Genomic DNA, 20,970 nt, shown 5'->3' on the forward strand with positions numbered 1-20,970 from the left:
TTTCAACTGAATCGATAGAACTACAAAGTCTTTTCAGCCACAGATCGAGCGATTGGTAGAGGCCTACTGGTAGACCGATGAAAGGGTAACACGAATGCTGATAGTATACACACAACACACTATACATATAAACATCTCATGTGTTTGCTTCCATCTGAATTTTTTTTTTTTTTTAAGTATCGATAAAACATTCAATTTAAGATTTCAGGAGAATATACACCAATGTTTTTGTTGTGTTTAAAGACTTAAATACATGCGATTTACTCAACACAAAACACATTCTTCTATTAAGAAACTCAAACTCACAAGAGATTAAGAATCCAGTCTCATCATTATCCTAATATTCTGCTAAAATTGAATATTGAGTTGGGCCACCCAAAAGGGGGAGATGTTTCACAGAATTGTGTGTCCTATATTACTGAATGTGAACCTATTTCAGGAGTAGTGGCCATTCACAGACTCAAGCCTCAAATGCTCCAAACCAAACCTTCATGAATCCCTGAGGGCAGACCGGCTCGGCTCCGGCACATCTTTGAGCTCGACCTTTGAACTCACCGGGCTATCAGAGTCGTCGTCAGCCAGGTGCAACCCAAAATAGTCTCTCTCGGTCAGCTCCAGGTGCTTAAAGACAGCGTCCAGTAGGATCTGTCCTTGATCGTGCTTCTGTAGAGCATGCACACACACACACACACACACAGAGAGAGAGAGAGAGAGAGAGAGAGAGAGGCATGTAAGTCTTAAAAATATAACAAAAGGATAAGTTTAAAAATGTATTTTAATATTTTGTTACAATTTGTATCATTTTGGTATATTTGGATATTAGAAAATGTAATTCGAATTACTTAACGGTTAAATACTATCATCTCCTATTGAAATATAATGACCTCAATACTATTATACAAAAATATATTTCTATCCTCATATATTTCACTTTCATATTGCAATGTTGTCCAGTTAATGAAGAATAGAATTTAAAAAAGGTAACCTAGAGCACGGTTTAACATTATAAATGAACCATATCAGGCTGCAGACTAAAAGCAAAGCCTTGTTAAATGTTGCTCTTGTCTCAATAATCACGTACATCTTTGCAGCTGAGTGAATGGCATCGGCAGCAATCTAAAACGTGAAGTATGCCCATCTCTCCAGTAAAGGCCAGGCCACTTTGGTAGTTAGAAATAGTCAGACATAACAGGCCGGTTTTATTGGCTGTCAGATCCGTTATAGCATCCTAAAAACAGAGCTGGGGCTTTTATTTCCTGTTTTACAGTTTTAAATGGTCTTGGTAATGCCAAGACAGCAGTTTCTGAACCCATGCCTCCTGAGAAACACAGACAGACAGTTCGAACCACACACACACGCTGTGCAGCTCAATAAACAAAATATGGCAACAGTCACATTAGCAGAATGAATGACAGGCCAGTCAAATGAAAACTGACAGTCTGCGGAGCTGCAATGTGGGTGAGGAAATACAGAAAATATGGAGCGCAAATATTTATAAATTTATATATTCATATTGAAATTTCGCATGAAAAAAAACAAATACATAATTATAGATAAAATTGAAACATTCCAAACTAATTTGCGCTTTAATGTTATTTGTAACACTATGTCTAGTTTAGGGTGACTATACATCCTCTTTTTCCCGGATATGTGCTGGATTTCTAAATTTAGATTTGTCTGGATTTTTACATTGAGTAAAAAGCACAGGCTTGGTTTGGCTTTGTTTTCCTATTGTATTTGCTGAATACTTGCTTAAGGTAATGACTGAAAATAGTTTGGAACAATAGCATGCCGGCATTGTCAAAATCAACCAATTGTGGTGTACAAGAAGTTGGGATCTACAGAGAAAAGGCATAAGCAATGCAAATACACGTACATATAATATTTGGGGACTGTAGAGAGTATGTCAGTAGGAAAACAATGCCAAAACCCAGAAATGTTTTGACATGTATAAATCCCTTTCAGGACCCTATTCATGTTAATACCATACACTACCATTTTTTTTTTAGGCAGCACAAATGAAAATTCAGCTTTGCATCAAAGTAATAAATTATATTTTAAAGTATATTAAAATAGAAAACTGTTATTTTAAATTGTAATAATATTTCATAATATTATTTTTTTTTTCTGTATGTTTGATGAAATAAATACAGAGTTGATGAGCATGGGGAACTTATTAAAAATACATTAAAAATCTTACTGACCCCAGACTTTTGAATGGCAGTGTATATCAATAATGTGCAAGTTCACACATGTGTGATTTGTTTTATATTCCAGCATAAGAGCCATTACCAACAACAAATATGTCCAAAAAGTTACAGTTAAAAACCTGTAGGCAAAACCTGTAACTTATTTTCTCCTTGGGTGACAATCATACGTATAGGCACCACTGACAATGGCATCAGCAAAGAAAACAATGTATAAAAGGTGCATTGTGGCAAAATGTTAGGTGTATATACAAAACAGGAAGTGTTTATATAGGCTTTGATTCTTCTAAATGTTTTTTTAGGATGTAGATATGAACAAAGTTCCGGGACTTTTGGGCCCTTGTTTTTCCTTCCCCTGCCCTCTGCACTTTTGTGAAGATTTACACACTAATTAAAGTGTCTGAGAGGAGATTTGCTGCGGTCTCATACCTCGTGGCTTAAGTGTGCATTTCCAACAGAAGTCTACTGAACAAACAGTGAAAACTGGAAGTGGGATTCCACGGTGGCATTTCTAATGAATGTGTGTTATGTACATGAACGTCATAATGAAACAGAAATAGTGACAGCTCTTTTCTTCCATATTGTGGCATACATCAGATTGTCAAAAAATAAAAAATAATGTAGGCTGAGACTTGAGTGGTTCTATCTAGGGCTGTAGCTATCGAATATTTTAGTAATCGAGTATTCTACCAAAAATTCCATCGATTAATCGAGTAAACGGATGTGTTTTTGCTTAATTATATTGACGCGATATTGAGGTGCGCATGCGCAGTAAACCCGGGTGGGAAAATCTGACGGGTAGGATAAAATGTTAGGACACTGGACTTTTATTTTGACAGGTTGATGTACCTTTACAGTTCTGTGTATGTGATGTGACGCTAGTTTTACTTAAATCAAACGGTCAGATGCTCATGAAGTGACTGTCAGAGCAGTTCTGGAGATGTTGTTCATGTGTTCACGTCCTTATTTAGTGACACAGCAGATGCTGAAATCACCGGAACGTCACACGCGCTTCAGTTTGTGTGATAAAGGAAGTCGCGCTTCTGCTCCAGATTTAAAATAAATTAAAAGAGGCTTCGAGGCAGATTCCTCCATTTTTTGTAATCGAGTTACTCAAAGAATCGTTTCAGCCCTAGATCTATCATTCAGTGGTTCACTGGATGGAGGCAGAATTGCTGAATACTAGCTTGCAGTTGATTAAAAAAATAAATAAACAGAATAAATGATTGGATAAGTCCAGCATATGTCATCAGAGAGAAGACTGTTGTTCTACCAGAAGATCAAGTTTTGATATGTTAATGTCAAATGTAAAAAAAAAAAAAAAAAAACTGATACATGCACAGATTAATTGTTCACAATAAGAGGCAATAACATGTATTTTGATATGGTGAATTTACATTTAAAGCAGGAGGAGTTCAGTATGACAGAAATGCAAGCAGGCGTGCTGCAGCTTGTTCAGCGATTGAAGGTCTGCACGAAGACTGTGAGTGTTTTGAAGACTACACACGGCAAAGAATCAGGCAGCTAACACAGTCTAGTTATGATATCTGTTCTGATACCATGCAAAGACTTCTACTACACAGGAGGCCAACAAAGTATATGGACAATTAGGCCACAATCATAACCAGCATGAAAGCATATTATTTGCTCTCTTAATACACGTTTCAGGGGTTCTTGTGCAAGATTCATCAGTAACATGTTTAGAAAGAAAAATGTAATATATTTTTTCATAAAAATTCTGAAACAAATTTGCTTCTAAGCTCATGCCACTAAGGCCACCTAAGCATGTTAAATGTCTCCAGAGCAAAGGATGGCCTGTTAATACTGGGCCAATGGGAGAGAGTGCAAATCTAAACGACTGGTCTGACTGGGCAAATACACCTATTTTAAACCCTGGTGTTGCTTCTCATTTGAATAAAGTTGCACTGGACTAAACATTGTCAATTATAGGCCAATAAGTGGTCTTGATTTCCAAGTCCAAACTAAAAGGACACAAGTACGAACTTTACATTCTTGGTATTGAGAAATGGCCATGGTTCTCAGAACTTCTTCCATGAAGGTCTGGCAGTGCAAGACTTATCACAGAGTATAACAAACAACCGTCATAACCGTGATGCTCACTTTTTTTCTTTTTTTAACGAGGCTATGCCCTCACAAATGCAATTATATTGAATGTTCAATAAGTTAATCATCATACAAAGAGTGAAGAGTGATAGTTTTACATCTACAGGGTCTTTTTACGTCATTAAGACTATTGGTGCTTTTCCACTGCATGGTACCGCACACCTTGCTCTTTGGGGGGTTTCCCATAGTACCTGGCACTTTTTTAGTACCACCTCAGCTGAGGTTCCCAGCAGGCCGTACCGTTACCAAAATATGATGTGTAAACCCTTCTGATCACGGATTTGCCGGAAAGAATCGCCACTACCCGAGTCACCGAACTTGCGACACAAGACATAGACCCGCTAGATTAAATCAGCACAGCCAGAGGATCAAACGCAACTTTTTCTAAACAAATGCAAAAGTTACAAACAAGCACACATTTTTCAAACATGGAATGAAAATGTTTTTCAAGAGATCACGGCAGTAGAGGCGGCGCAACTATAACGACATCCCGCCCACTCTAAAGCGGTACTTAAAGTCTTTCCCTTACCTTTTCTCTATCAACCCCAAATCATTTGCCTATTTGTTTGAAAATAGCTATGCATAATGGTCATCATCATCTACATAGCGCTCATGTTCCAGCTAGAGGATAGTGGTGTAATTCTGCTTATAGAAGGGATGCATGCTTGACATTCCTGCAGAATGAAAAGTGACCCTGAGGGTTCCGGAGATTCATGTTCATACTTGCACCTGCAATATAAAGGTGCCATGACACACCCCACACACGCGACAAGCAAAGGCACAAATCCCCATCTCTTTCACTTGCTGGTCTGATTGCAATACCCATGTATTTGCTCATCCTTGTCCTCAGTGTTTTGCAAAGTGTTGTGTAAATTGGTCCTTACAGAAAACTGTTATGTCCTGGCTTGAAATAAGGGCTTATGCCAACATTGAATTACAGGTTGCTCAGGTTACAGAAGGTTGCTCAGGTTTTCCTCAGTGGATATTACCTTTCCCATCAGTCACATTGCCCAAGGATTTCCTGTGTGTCAGGAAGTGTTTCCCATGTTGAATTGGAGCAAGCAATAAACCTATAAACATCACATGACTGACTTTAAACAGCTGCTGGTCTGTTCGATGAATCAAGGCATTCTTACTTCGAATTTGTCTGTCATGCTGCTCTCTGATTCGTAACTAACATTTCCAGGAAAGCCAGTCCTCATGTAATGGCCCCATTGATCAAATGTATGCACTTGCTCTCTGGTCTCATACATTTTTGTGCCAGACCTCTCGGTGACCTAGATAGTCTGGCAGCACACCAGACCCTTGATGAGTATAGGGCACACATGGAACGGAAGCACAAGGTCTAACGGAAGGAGAGAGGGAGGATCAGAGGTAAATAATCAAGAGGGGGCGAGGTGTTAAACAAAACAGGAAGGCTGTTATCGCTGTTAAAAAAGTTGATGTTGCGGAGGGGCTGGCATAAATATGTCTCAAATGTGTGTTTGAAGAGGTGCATGTTACGTCTGGAAAGCAGAGAAGAAGCTGGAAGTTTGTAAATAGTAGACTGCTAGATTGCATTGTTGTAGCGTCTCCCTTAATGTGCGTGTCTATGTTCTCATAGATTCTGTCACTTTGATCTTGATTTCCTTATCAGTTGGGCTGTGTGAAGTAGCATTATATTAGGGGTTGGTTCAAATCCCTGAACCTAAGCATTAACCTTTGGCACATGGCAGGCATAAATGACTGAGATCATGAGATTTTCATTAGGGCTGTCGCGGTGAATAAATTAATCAATATATGATAGTAAGTGCAAAATCTGACTGGAAAAACACTGTTGTTGATATTTTAGTAGTATGTATTTTAATAGGGATGCTCATTTTTAACTAGTGATAACTGCAGGGTGGAACAATGGGTGTGGTGAAAGGTAGGGGTGTGGAAAAAGGTCTTTATGATTGGTTTATAAAGCTGTCTGTCAGGGTGTGGGGGTATGGTTAGTGTTGTTAATAGATTCCGTAGGTTTGTAAACAGACAGAGCAAAGGTCAGAGACCAATCCCCCCCACAATTTACGCCCCTGATGCTCAGTCAATCTCTCTCTCTTTTGCTCTGTCTGTTTGCAAAACTATGGAATCTATTTACAAATCACAATGGTATGGCTCAGCACGGCTCCGTTTGCGTTTCCAATGGAGTTAACAAACAGTGTAAAATACTTAACAGATCAAAAATAAATACACCTGTAAAATATTACCATTTAAAACCATTTTAATATAGCTTACAATGTAATTTATTCATGCAATGGCAAAGTTAAATTTAACAGCCATTTTATCTTCATTGACTTATGATTCTTCAGAAATTATTCCATAATTTCAAGAAACATCTATTATTATTATTATCAGTGTTGTGCTGCTTAATATTTTCGTAGAAACAGCTATACATTTTTCAGGATTCTTCGATGAATAGAAGGTTCAGACAAATAATAAAAAAACTGCTTTTATTTGAATAAAATGCTTTTTAGAAATATCAAAGTCTTCACTGTCACCTATGATATATTTAATGTGCCCTTGCTGAATAAATGTATTATTATTATTATTATTATTATTATTATTATTATTATTAAGTTTTTTTAAATACTGACCCCAAACATTTTAAAGATAGTATAATAAGTGACATTAACATTATTACTGGTGTTTCCTAAGGACAGACTGGAGAGTAGTGTTTGCTAAAGCAAGCATCAATATTATTATTGCTAATACATAGGAACAGGGATTTGGACAAACAAAAACATGTACTAAACATCAGTGCGTAACTGGTCTTACACCATATTACAGACATGAATCATATCTCAAATTACCTCAATACCTCACAGACGGTTGATCAGAGGGATAAGTAAAAACTTTTAGAAGTAATCACACTTGTTTGAGGGATGATGAAATTTGTGAAAATACACAACTGACTAACCAAAAAATCATTGAGATTTGGATGTGCATGGGCTCCACCCCGAACACTACCAGTAAGCATTTAGACATGTTCCAGTAAAGGGATAGTTCACCCAAAAATAAAAATTACCCTCCTCACCCAAAATTTACTCATCCTCAAGTAGGCAATGCCTACATCCCTACATCATCTGCTGGAATGTCACTTTCTCGTGAACGTGCATACGACAGTTAGCGGAAGCTAGTTATTGTTTATAAAGTCTTAAATATGGATATTTTCCTCACGCAAACACATTCTTTCTGAAGGTCTTTATAAACATCCCAGAACCTTTTTACGACAGATGGATGTACTTTATTTTGGTTCGAAATCTCAGCCACTATTCACTGCCATTATAAAGCTTGGAAGAGCCAGTACATTTTTTTTTTTTTTCATAAAATTCCAGTTGGATTCATCTGAAAAAAGAAAATCATATACATCTAGTAAAGTGTTCCGGCAATTGTTCCTGGGTCGCTAGATTTTGCACTTTCACACTGCCAGTGATTACCCGGGATATGTGCGTGCTTTCACACACAACCCGTAAAGGTCCCGTAACGTGACATCAGGACGTGACGTGTAATGTACGAGTCGAAAACGTTAGGCACGTTAACTTTCACTGAAGCAAACGATTTCGGCATCAGCGCGGAAAGTGAGGAACTAACTGATCTCTGCTTCATTACAGTTTGCACATATTTTTTCGTCACGAACGTTGATCTTCCTTCAAAACAGCCGATAAAAGAGTCGTGCGATAACGGGCGTCATCACTTCGACACGGCATTAGATCTGGCTTTTGTTCACACAGCGCTCATCCCGGGTTGAACCCGGCAATGTTACAAGGTCCCCGACCCGGGTTCAATGCAGGAATCAATCCCGGGACGTGGTTGCTTTTACACAGAAAGCGACCCGGCAATGTTCCGGCAATATGCCGGGTCCGACGTGCAGTGTGAAAGGGGCTTAGGATGGCTGGCGGGTGAGTAAATTATGGGGTAATTTTCATTTTCGGGTAAACTAACCCTTAAAATACCCAGAACACACCTAGAACACACTACCAACCATAAAGCAACATGCTTAGGGCCCTATGATTTCCGCTATGCAGAAGATATGGACAGAATCATGGAATCCAGTCATAAAAACAGAATTCACAGTTTAACGTGGAATGTCATGTAATTTGTCACATTTTTTATGTATTAATCAAAAGTAGGTCATTATACTTAAATCAAATCGTGATATGGACTAGTATCTGTAAAGATTAAGCAGCAAAAGTCAATAACAATATGAATCCTGCATGTTCTGCGTGTCTGTTAATGAATGGTGCAGACGCACATATATTTACTACACACATACTGAAGTGCACGTGATGCTCACACAGTGATTTCAGCGTCTGCTATCCTACTAAATGAGAATGTTAACACATAAACAACATCTCCAGAACTGCTGTGAGAGTCACTTCATAAGCATCTGACCATTCGATTGAGTAAAACTAGCCTCATATCACATACACAGAACTGTAAAACGTATTCATGGTAGTAAATCCCCTTTGTTTCCCAAAAAAGAAAGTTTGCTTAATATTCCATAATTAAAAGATAAATCAAATTAATGTTTTATGACTTTATTTGATAACCAGAAAATTCGAAATACACAACACAGAATTTCTGAGGAAAAAAAATTCTTAAGGCTACTTTAAGAAAAGAAATAGGAATAAATTAAGTTGTTTTATGCATTCAAATAATTAGACATGATAAAACACAGCATTTAGTAACAAAATAAATATGGTGAGAACAAATAAAACATTTCATAGGACCCCAAACATTTTTGTTAAACTTTTAATAATCTGATGTGAAAATGTATAAATGATGATTAGAATATTGAATTATGCACAATACATTTAAAGGTGTACTTACATTGACTTTAAAGGGCTGGATAGTGTTGTCCAAAAGAAGAATGTTGCAGACCACCTCGGTGCGCTGCCTGTCGCGTGCCAGCTCCGTCGCCCGGACATTGTAGGATCTGCCTGCAGGCAACCGGAAGCGTGCGGTCATTACGGTCCAACCAGAGTCTGTAACACAAAGATATTTACCTAAGCTTCCTATATTATGATTCCAACCTGATATAACAGGTCAGGTCAGGTCAGGTCAGAAATTCATTTAAAACATGAATAATAATTATTATAAATATTTAATTGCAGCAAAGCCAATTTTGATAGCACCGGTTGAACTGGATCACAGCGTTTCAAGGCTGATTCAGACTCCAACTTACATGCACACAGGACAAACAAAATATTTTTTTTTGTTATTTTTATGTACAGCCTACATTGTGCCTAAATATATATCTCGCAGCAAACAGAGCACAAAAGGATGGACTCAGAGAAGAGTTACTTATGCACAGCAATACACTTGATAGTGATACTATAAAAAAACAACTCGGAAGACAGTTTCAATTGTTGATCTAGGTTCATCTTAAAGTTTAAAAGGCCTGAACACCCCCCCCCCACACACACACACACGCACACACACACACTTCTCATGTCTAATCTTGGGAGATCTGTTGGTGAACATAGCAGAGCAGTTTGTGTGTGTAAGATCAACCATGTGTAAGCTCTTTCACTGCAGCATTCTGATTTGTCCACAAGGCACAAGCATCAGAGACTTCTGAACTCCTCTCATGTTCATTCATAGATCTACAGTCATGCAAAGGTCAGAGTGAAAGATCTCTGACCTTTAAAGTTCCTCACAGGGATTTCTGGGCATTCAAGCTGCAAGGTTTTATGTGGACAAACAATGACAAACACTATACTAATGCATATGCAAGATATAAGCATAGTAAATAATAAAATCAAAACTCGATGCCAAGTTTTGCCTGTTTTAAAAAGCATTTTGTTTAAAAACTGTGTTGTATGTCTGCATAAAATGAATGCTTATGAACTAACAACAGATGACCTGTCATCATTTCTAAAATACTAGACAGTCAACTGTCTGAGGAGGTTTACGTTCCAGCATAACAGACCATCAAGTATGACTGCACCTTGCACGAGTCTTGCACGCAGTTGTAATGAAAAACGTCTGAAGTCACCTTACTGATCAGAAGGTCTCTCAGCTGGCCCTTTGCAGACATAAGCAATATATGATTCTGTTGTTCACAGGTTTATTAATGATTTAAGAATCTCAGGGCTCGCTGGCATTTCAATGAAGATGTTTGAATGTGCACTGATGGAAGCCAATGATAAAGAAATAGGAGAGTATAAAATACAAAAGAGTAAACAGCTTACAAACGCGGGACAGACGCTAGTTCAGTGTTCTTGTTGTATCATAACACTGAACCAGCAGCTGAGGGACTCAAAATAGTGTAAACAAAAAGGCAAATGGCACCTTTAATGGTTTACTATGGTCTATCCCAAAAACATCAGCTATAATGGATTCAAAGCATACAAACTGAGCGCAAAGGTCAGCAAGCATCTACAAACCCCAGGTGTCCTCAGTGTAGCTCGATCCTCCTACGCAACGCAAGCTAACCTTTCTATGTCCATTCCCTCGGGGGACGTCACCTAATCACATGAGCGTGCATGAATAGGCTTCCATTACATTCAACATAACTCACAGCTCCACAGAACAAGCATTTCAATTCCAAATTACAGCATATAAATGTGAAAACCTTCATATGCTGTAAACCTCATTTGGCTTCACCAGTGCAAGTTTCTGACATGCAAACAGACAGAGTCTTGACTCAGGAGGATAAGAATACACTAATACTTCAAACTTTACGTGCTAATTATTTGTTATACTATGATTGGTTATATTTCATTGCTTTCAATCCAGGTCACAGAAGAACGTAATAGTTCACATTTTTGATATGAAATTGTTTCAAGATCATCCTTAGATCCGCACATTCAATTTTCAACCCTAATGCAAAGTAAGGTATTATACATTGTTCTACTGTTCAAAAGTTTAGTGTCAGTTACATACAGTTATATACTTTATACGAAGAAAGAAGTGTATAATTTTATTAAATAAAGATGGAAGAAATGTTTATTAAAGACACAAATCATGTGACACTGAAGACTTAAGTAATGGCTGCTGAAAAAATCATATTGACTCCAACTTAACATTAGTGTTGCATTTCATGCAAACGTTTATTGATAACCTTCCAAGAGGGGACAGTTATGTAACTTAAAAATATTCATAATCCACACTATTATCATAGAACCAATCATAAAGACCCAAGTAAGGTAGTTTATGTTTACCTCATATAAGATTAGCTGATTTCACTAAATCATTCTATAATATTGTTACAACACAATTATACAATTATTATGCTTACAGTAAGCATGAAACAAACAGAAAATGCTAATCAATAAAAAAAAAAAAAAAAAAAAAAAAAAAAACAGGTGAAATCACTGTCACATTCACATCTATTAGCAGCTTATACCAGAATGTTGTGTGTGTGTTCTCAGGTATAAAATAGCAAGATGTGTCTAAACTAGACTACTGTACAATAACAAGCTTCTTGCTTCCCCTGAGACCAAGACTAGACATTGAAAGAGAAACACGTTTTTGATTAAAGCTGCACATTGCAGCGAGTTATGCACTGCTTACAGTAGCAGGTTTATAAAGGACTTGTCCGCTCTCATCACGATATGAGTTTCTGGACACATGGACCCTGCATATTTCCACCAAGATGATATATCAGGATCACAGAGAGCTACTTGAAAGAAAGGATGACTACCATAGCAATCAATATCCTGTAAACAAATCTCCCTCACTTGATTAGAGAGAATGCCTCCCCTGGGCTGGAGACGGTAGAAGAGGCTTTAGTAATGGAGACTACAGCTAAGAAGGCGGCTACCTCAAGTGAAATGTTCTGTATTCATTATATGTCCCCAGACGAGGGACGCCCAACAGCAGATGCTGCATGCACTACGCAGTCAACACGGTCAACAGTGTCGACTAATCAATTTAAGCCCTAAAAGCAGTCAATAACCTTAATGTTAATAAGATCATTAACCAGATAACCAGCTCATTAGAAAAGAGCTCCATGCATGGACTGTTTTCCGACTGATATGGTCCCTCCCTACACTGTGTTCATTGTTCCCTACTCCCTGAGCATGGAACATCTGTTGAAGTGTACTTCACTTTCATTCACAGACATTTTAATGTACCCTGAATGGAACATACAGTATATGCTCCCTTCAAACTGGAATCATGACGGAATATCCTATGATGATGTCCACTTTGCAGGGCGCTTGCAGTCGAATAGAACTAATTTCTGAAGTGATAAGAGATACATACAGAATATACACAGCAGCGGTACATGAGGACTCGACTTGAGAACCACTGTTCTAAAGCATTTATTAATCTAAGTTAAAGTTACTTTTGAAATGTAGGCTACTAATACATTACTAAAATCAAAAGCTGCATCTGGTAATATTATTTATTACACCTACAACTGTGAACAGTTGAATGTTTGCTAACTAAAGTTAACTAAGTATAAATGCTGTAATAATTGTTAGTTAATGTTAGTTGAAGCATTAATTAATGTGAGCTTTATTGTAAAGTTTTAATGGACCAAGCTAACGTGAACTAACAAATCAACAATTGTATTTTTATTCATGTTAACAAAGATAAATAGATACTGTAATAAAATTATATATATTTTTCATTGCTCTTACTATTGTATGCTAGTTGGACCTTAGTGTCAGCTTTCTCACAATATGGTGGGAAGTCGTGGCCTAGTGGTTAGAGAGTTTGACTCCTAATCCTAGGGTTGTGGGTTCGAATCTCGGGCTGGAAATATCACGACTTAAGTGCCCTTGAGCAAGGCACTGAACCCCAAACTGCTCCACAGGTGCTGCAGCATAAATGGCTGCCCACTGCTCCGAGTGTGTGTGTGTGTGCACTTTGAATGGGTTAAATGCAGAGCACGAATTCTAAGTATGGGTCACCATACTTGGCTGTACGTCACTTTCACTTATCTAAATCAGTCTAAAGGCCCTTCAAACATCTAATGGCCCTTGTAAAGTGGCTGAATTATACATTGCCTTGTGTATGTGGATCCAGAAATTGTTACTTTTATATTAAAAAGTGTTGAAACGGGACCAGCACATCTAGATCAGTCAACAAGTCAACCTCCGACCAGAACTGAAACAGCAGGAGGATGACCACAATTATGCACAGACATCATTCAGAATTGCTGCTAGCAAAAGGACTCCCTCAGTCTAAAGTTAGAGAGGTTTAAGGTTACAGTAACACTGCTGAGCATTGCAAACACAAATACTCTCCAAAAGACATTTGCAACAATGCAGCATAATACCGCAGACATACAACACAGAAGTTCAAAAAGACAGAGAGGGAAAATACTGCAAGCTTGGAATAGCCTACATATACTAATAAAGAATAAAGCATTTGGTTAATTTGCCTTGCGTGTTTCGTGTTCCCATTTTGGGAGAACAAACACAGAAATTTTCTCTACAGTGAGCAGCCAATGGCAGCCCAGATAAACAGTGCAATGTGCTGCGAGTGTGTTCTCTGGCATGCAGGGAGGGGAAGTGGGCGTACCTCCTGACTCAGGTGAGTACACACACTTTCAAACTAGGTCCACAGGAGCGTGTAATCAGATCTTACAAGCACGATCCAGTCAGTCTCTGAAAGAGCTTGACATTTTTGCAGCCTCTAGCTACATTTGGCACAGCAACCACAAATCCAACGACTGGAGGAAGTAAAAAAGGAAAAAGAGTCATTTTTCCAACCGCTCTGCTTCAAAAACAGTTTGAATAAGGATGGGGGTAACGAAAAACAGCTTGGACAGTAGGGAATTTTAAGGGAAAGCACTTTATGTATTAAGACTTTTAGTTTAGATTCTATAAGAACTGCTTCGCCAATTTCAGGACAACAATGAAAAATTCAGCGATTATATACAGATATTATGAATCTGTTATGGGGTTGTTGGTTAAAATCACCCTTACAAAAAAAAAAAAGTGTCAAATAGCAGTTCCATGGAACAATAGTCTATCCCGCCATTATTATGGATGCACAATATATTGGTACCATATCAGCAAATATAATTGATTTTATTATTATTATTATTATTATTATTTCTTGATATCAGTTGAAATTGAATATTTATTCAGGCATTACATTTGAATTACCTTTTCCAATGCTCATATAAAAGGTAGTCTTTAACAACTTTAATTTAATTAATAATACTATTAATAACAAGTGTTGTCTTTAGCAAAAGCTCAAAATGAATATCCATTTTTCATACTGTACATTATAATTGTTGTGATAGTTAAAATCATTGTTGAAATTCAAAAGCTTTTAAAACTACTGGCTTAAAATATCACTATTTAAAAGTAGTTTATTATTTTAAATTTAACATCATCCATTTATTGGTTATCGACCATAATATGAAAACGACTAATGTCTTAAATTAATCATTTATTGATTTATTTGTACTGAGAATACTTCAGAATTTCCCACCATATTTGAATGTTTTACAAGAATACCATGGTAATAAAATGTTAATTTCTCTATTTTCATTCAAGTCTCATATCCCACTGAACACAATCTAATCTCAGCTGATGTGGCCAAGAATGCAGTGCCTGTCCAGGGAAGTTAAAGGTAAAATGTGCATTTTTTTCCATATCCAAGTTTAATATGCAGAGACAGTTACAAGTAAAGCCATTAGTAGGTTGATTTTCTTGCCAATGCGTAAACACTGTGGGCTCTGTTTGTTTGTGTATCCCCATGCAGCAACATTGGAAAAATTTGAAATGTTAAGCTAAGAACCAGTGAAATAAACCCACCAAAACAGGTTTACTCTGAATTGCAGAGTTGTTTCTTAAGATTTTAAACCTTGAACTAGAAAGGGGTTTTCCTAAGTAGAAAGAAAGAATCAAGTTCAATGGCAAAAGAAAAGTAGTTCTGCTAATCACAGCAACATGTGACCGTTGTCACATTGCTATGAGACGCAGTGTGCCTAATAGCATCAGAAACCAGTTTCCTATATTCAAATGAACAAGCAGTAAAAACCCCAAAAAGCAATTTCATGATTTAAATTCACAGCTCTTTAGTTAAAATTAGCTTCCACTCACGCCATCTATTTTTGATTCTGAAACGATACTTTTGAAATATTAAGAAGCAAAAATCTGGATTCAAGATTAAGAGAATCATGGACAGATATTTTAGCAGATATAATCTTTTTAATAATATATACACACACACACAGGCATGATTTTGAGAAAAAGACTGAATAATAATGATAAATAGTGTTTAAATAAAATATATATAAGTGCACAAGTAAACAAATCAAGAGCATCCTCTTTAAATGTCTTGTGAAAATCTTTCATGCACAAGTTGTCCAGTCACAGGGAACAGGATGTTTAATTAAAAGGCTAATACAGATGTACTCATAGAGACACACTACGTGCGGTGGAATTTTTTCAAATGGCTCTTCCCCTTTCCGTTAAAACACAAGAACTTTACTCATTAACGCTTGAAACATTGTCATTGTCATTTGAGATGTGTCACAAGTCTGAAGTTTTAACACACACCCATCTCAATCAAGTCTTCTAGGGCAGAAGGGACATTCTAGCCACACTAATACTTATAATCATAATCGATTATAATGCTGAATTTGCCATTTTGTCCGACAAACAATCCAGACAGGAGAGTAGATTAACGTCCATGGACTTGAACTTATAAAATGTTGTGTACTGGCATTTTTCCACAGTTGAAACAGGATACCTTCTGATGTTCATTCATGTTTATTTCCTGCTAATTTCCATAACCCTAACCCTAAGAGAAAGAGATGATCGGTTCACATGCCGCTTGCGCTACAGACACATTAAAAAGCCACAAAATGACATTAACTGTTTGTATTTCTTACACAATAACACAAAAAGCTGAGACTTTGCTTCATACAAAAAAATGACCTGCTCTGTCTTGTCTGTCGACCCGTTGTCAGTTTCCTCTTTGTTCCGCAATATATTTTTCACTGCGTTGAACATGATATGAGGCGTGAGAGCAACATGGCTTGATGGATATAGCAACAGTAATGAATAGGGCAGGTCTTTGCAAAGGGTCAGCTATACTACCTTTCACAAGTGTGGGGTTGGTAAGACTTTTTAAGGTTTTTGAACAGAAGTTTCTTATTTTCACCAAGGCTGCATTTATTTGATTCAAAACTACAGTAAAACATTTATTTCAAATGTAATTTCTTCCTGTAATGGAGACGCTGAATTTTCAGGATCATTAGACCAGTCTTCAGTGTTGCATGATCCTTCAGAAATCATTCTGATATACTGATGTGGCGCTCAAGAAACATTTTTAATATGATCAATGTTTTATTCTTTGATAAGCTTAATAGAACAATTTGTAACATTACAAATAGCTTTAGTGCCATTTAGCTTTATACATTTATTTTGATTTCCTAAAAATAAAAAGTCTTGCCTACCCCAAACCTTTAAACAGTAGTCTAAGAATCAAAAGAATTTCCAGACTGATACAAATCTCTGTGTAAAAAGAAGCTTGCCATAGCTATTCCCTTTCATTTTGGAGCGCTTGCCACAAAAATGTGACGCTCTTATTTCCTCAGGGCAGACCTCGTTTTTGGTGACAACAGAAAGTGTCACTGAGCTTTAGAATTAACTAAATCTCAGATGTGGACCTGAAAGAAAATGCTTTAAACAGAACCAGAAACAGAAATTGTTTAATGAATCCTCCCTCACAAAAAAAAAAAAAAACAACGCTTATAATAAAAAGCACCGGGATGCTTCGAAAACACCTTGGAGTCTGCAACAGATGGACTGTACAGTACACACTGCTGTGATGTACTTTCTGTCATAACTGCTGAAACATATTTGATGTGCGGCCGGCGAGCCACATGAGCAGTCACCGCAACAGTGCTGACAGAACACCCTCCATTCATGACACTGAGGTCAGTCATCCATCTCTCACCTTCTCAGACGGCACGTTTTTATTGGAAAGAACAAGCAGAGAAAACCTGTCAAAATGAGCTCATACGCTCAATCTCTTAATGACTCAGAGTACTGAACATGCTTGATGTTATTTGACCTGGCATTAGAAGGTGAAGTTCCTAGACAAACTAATCATAATACCTGAATGTCCAGTTAAACACAATGAGTGTTTCTGCGCTGCAGTAACAAAAGCTTTCATATTAAATAGCTTCAGTCACTCTGGCCACTAGTATACACTGAGGTGCTATAAACATTGGTCCATTCAAAGCTCTCGGTAATCTCTCTTAAGGTTTGCGCTAAGTAACGAAGTATACCAAACCAGATAATCATTTCCACAAAGAGATCATTAGCTAAATCGGACAGCTCTGCTCTACCTTGTGTCCTCTTGGAAAGTACACTGTCATTTCATTGTAGATTATAGTTTACATATATATATATATATATATATATATATATATATAGAGAGAGAGAGAGAGAGAGAGAGAGAGAGAGAGAGAGAGAGAGAGAGTTAAAGAAACTTAGACATTTATTGTAATAATACTTAACAATATGACTGTTTTACTGTATTTTTAATCAAGTAAACAAAGCCTTGGTGAGCTTGATGACTTATTTTAAAAGCATTATAAAATCTTACCAATCAACTTTTGAATGGTAGTGTTTGTCTACACTGTGGATGGAAGTTTTACATTTCTGATTTAACAATACAATCAAATAGTTCAAAGTACCAAATTGTAAAAGCACAACTATTAAGTAGTGATTTGTTATCAATGAGAATTGGTGAGTTGAGCAACTACCAGTGAACTGAACAGTTTTGTCATTTCAAGCAAAATAGTTCATTGATGAAAATTCCTTCTTGAAAAAAAAAATATATATATATATATATATATATATATATATATAAAAATAATACTACATATTACTTTAAATGCATTAACACCACACAGGCTACTCCCAGGTGGAAGCAAGCAATTATTACAATAGGAAAACTGTGGAAAGGACCCTTCAGCTTAAAATGATAATATATATCAGTCTGACAGAGTATATGGTGCTAAGATCCTGTGAAAAATCCTCATAATTAGGTGCTTAACTTGGCCATGGGTTGTACTTGGGAGGTCAGAACTTACACTGCAATGTACTCGGTCAGGCAATGTGGTTTCTCATACTGAGATGGCCAGGTGCTGCCAGATCCAACTGTCTGAACACCTGCCTCCTGTTACCCCCTCTTCAAAGCTCCCCAATTCAGCTCTACATGGCCTTGGCTCAGGTGCATAGAAACACCGGCCAGAACACTTGCTGCAGCCCTCGCGCTTCTAACAGCTGACACCCTGAAATCATCCAAACTGCTCCTGCAGAAAATCCACTAAGATCTCCAAGAACGTGAATCGCTAAAAAAAATCTAACAACAATGGAGACCTCTGAAAAATAATAGATTTAATAATAATATTTTTTTTTACCATTCACACATACGTCCATTTCACATGGGGTCAGTATTTTTTTTTTTATTCAGACAGGACACATTCAATTTATCAAAAGTGACAGTAAAGATTTACAATGTTAAAAAAATATTTATTTCAAATAAATACTGCTCTTTTGAACTTTCAAAGAATCCTGGAATAAATCATGTTGTTACAAAAAACAAAGCAGCACAGCTGTTTTCAAAATTGATCATTATTATAACACTAACAAACATTTCTTGTGCACCAAAATAACATAATAAAATTATTTCTGAAGGATCATGTGACACTAAAAAAATGAAATAAATCTTTGTTAAAAATTTGCTGTTATCAGAGGTATATGTTACAGGTTCAAAGTATATGATTAAATATTATATTTTTATAAAATATTTAAGTATTATATTATATTATATAGTATAGCCTACTACTTTAGATTAAAATATATGTCATATGTTATAAAAAAATAGCCATGTAAAATTGCAATAATATTTCGCAACGTTTACTATATTTTTTTCGATCAAATAAACGCAGCCTTGGTGAGCATAAGACTAAAAATGTAAAACTCAAACTCTGTCTATTCTATGTAAGAGATATATAAACACAAGCATACACACCTACATCCATCCACCCATGCACCCGTGCCAGAATGACGGAGGAATTCTGAAGAACTGGTTTTCACCTGTCAATATGACGTCGCAATGATGGAGTCACATGTCTAGTCTCACCGTGAAAAAACCCTGTCAAAGGCGATGACGTCACTGACATGTAGACTGCCAATACAACACATAAAATAACTCCGATAAAAATAAACTAAATAGATAAAAAAATAGAGTGACCACATAATCACATCGCTAACCCACAAATCAACAAATGTTTTCACCAACGGGATCAAAAGTGGCTCTAAATGATGTACGGTTAAATTAAGATAATCCTCACAAAAGGAATATATAATCATGTTAATCACTAAATAGAGCACTTTTGTGTTGGTTGATTTCACCACAAACTCCAACAAAATTCAATCTGTCTGTAAAGACCTTAACCTAGAGAACGAAAAACAGCTTGAACAGCTGAATCTTCTGGTAGGCTATAACATTTAAGAATAAAATGCGAAAGAAGCGTTCCCTGGATGTAGCTATTCTCTTCTCTAAAACATAACAGTATAATACAGAAAACAACTTGAAATTGATTGTGTACACAAAAAAGCAGGCAGCATTTTAGTACAGTAACACCCTTCTTACCGTCATAAACTGCTCCAGGGGTTTCCAGTTTTATAAGTAAATGTTATTTCGTAAGAGTCCCAAGGCAGGGAGCAGAGAGCCCGCTCAGAGCGGCAGCGGTAGCCTCATACTGACTGACCCACTCCAGCCCAGCACACACATCCAACTCAACGGGGCCTCCGCTTCCAATAATCCACACAAGCCCAGTCCTGTACAGCCAGTGGGCGAAGACACTTTACAGTCCAGTCAACGGGACTTCTAGGGCAGTGGAAGGGATCTCGCAGGAGAATTAAAACACATTTCCCACTCAGGAGGTCGGCACATCGGGTCCGGTCACTTCTAAAGCTGTGTCTCTGTTCACGGTGCTGTTACATTGGAGGAGCCACAGACGCAGCAGCAGTGCTGAGTGTTACATTGTAACAGAGCGAGACATCTCTCCGCAGCGCCACCAGCGGCCGGGGGTGGAGTCACAACCTGGAGAGGCGGGACATTTACTGACAGACAGACAGACAGACAGACAGAGAGTACTGTTTTCAGTACTGCTATTAGAAACAACATGGTTTGATATCTGATATGTGTGGACCACAACGATGTACTCTCATACAACCCACCAACTGTTCAAGCAATGAAGAAAACTATGTGTTTATTGGCAATGTACAGCAAATATACTTTTTTACCATGCCAATAAAGATACTTGAATCTTGAAGACAGCTAGATTATAGATTATATGGACAATGGTGACATCTTGTGGCATAATTGTGCTGATGCTCAGAATGACTGGAGTTTTACTGAGAACTTGGAGATCTTAAAAGTTTGTTTATATATTTGTCCCATTTATTAATTTAGTTGACTATCTTAACATGCTGTGTTTCGTTAAGGCTCAGTACCGTGTTTAAAATAATAATAAATATGTTAGGTAGGAATTCTCAAATTATGAACTGTACCTAAAACTCCAGAGTGAACAGAATTTTAATCTTACAATGTGACAAAAGATTATGCTGCATGATTTTAGTTGGAAATGAGCTATAAGCTTGAGAAAAAAAAAAAAAAA

General features: G+C 37.1%; 1 protein-coding gene across 3 annotated transcripts in view; it reads right to left on the bottom strand.

Moving 5' to 3' along the window:
- The window catches only part of LOC128019855 (tyrosine-protein phosphatase non-receptor type 4), a 44,386-nt gene extending 23,973 nt beyond the window's left edge, over window positions 1-20,413 (bottom strand). The window contains exons 1-4 of one of the 3 annotated variants that reach the window (XM_052606151.1): window positions 19,941-20,413; window positions 19,317-19,439; window positions 9,183-9,337; window positions 556-663 (exon numbers count right to left, since the gene is read on the bottom strand). In XM_052606151.1, the coding sequence (XP_052462111.1) occupies window positions 556-663; window positions 9,183-9,337; window positions 19,317-19,326 (273 nt within the window). In that variant the 5' untranslated portion in view covers window positions 19,327-19,439; window positions 19,941-20,413. The remainder of the gene's footprint in view (window positions 1-555; window positions 664-9,182; window positions 9,338-19,316; window positions 19,440-19,940) is intronic. The other 2 variants (XM_052606152.1, XM_052606153.1) reach the window with 2 other exon arrangements.
- Window positions 20,414-20,970: the final 557 nt, after the last annotated feature.

Source organism: Carassius gibelio, chromosome A9 (genome assembly GCF_023724105.1).
Source record: "Carassius gibelio isolate Cgi1373 ecotype wild population from Czech Republic chromosome A9, carGib1.2-hapl.c, whole genome shotgun sequence".
NCBI classification, from domain to species: Eukaryota; Metazoa; Chordata; class Actinopteri; order Cypriniformes; family Cyprinidae; genus Carassius; species Carassius gibelio.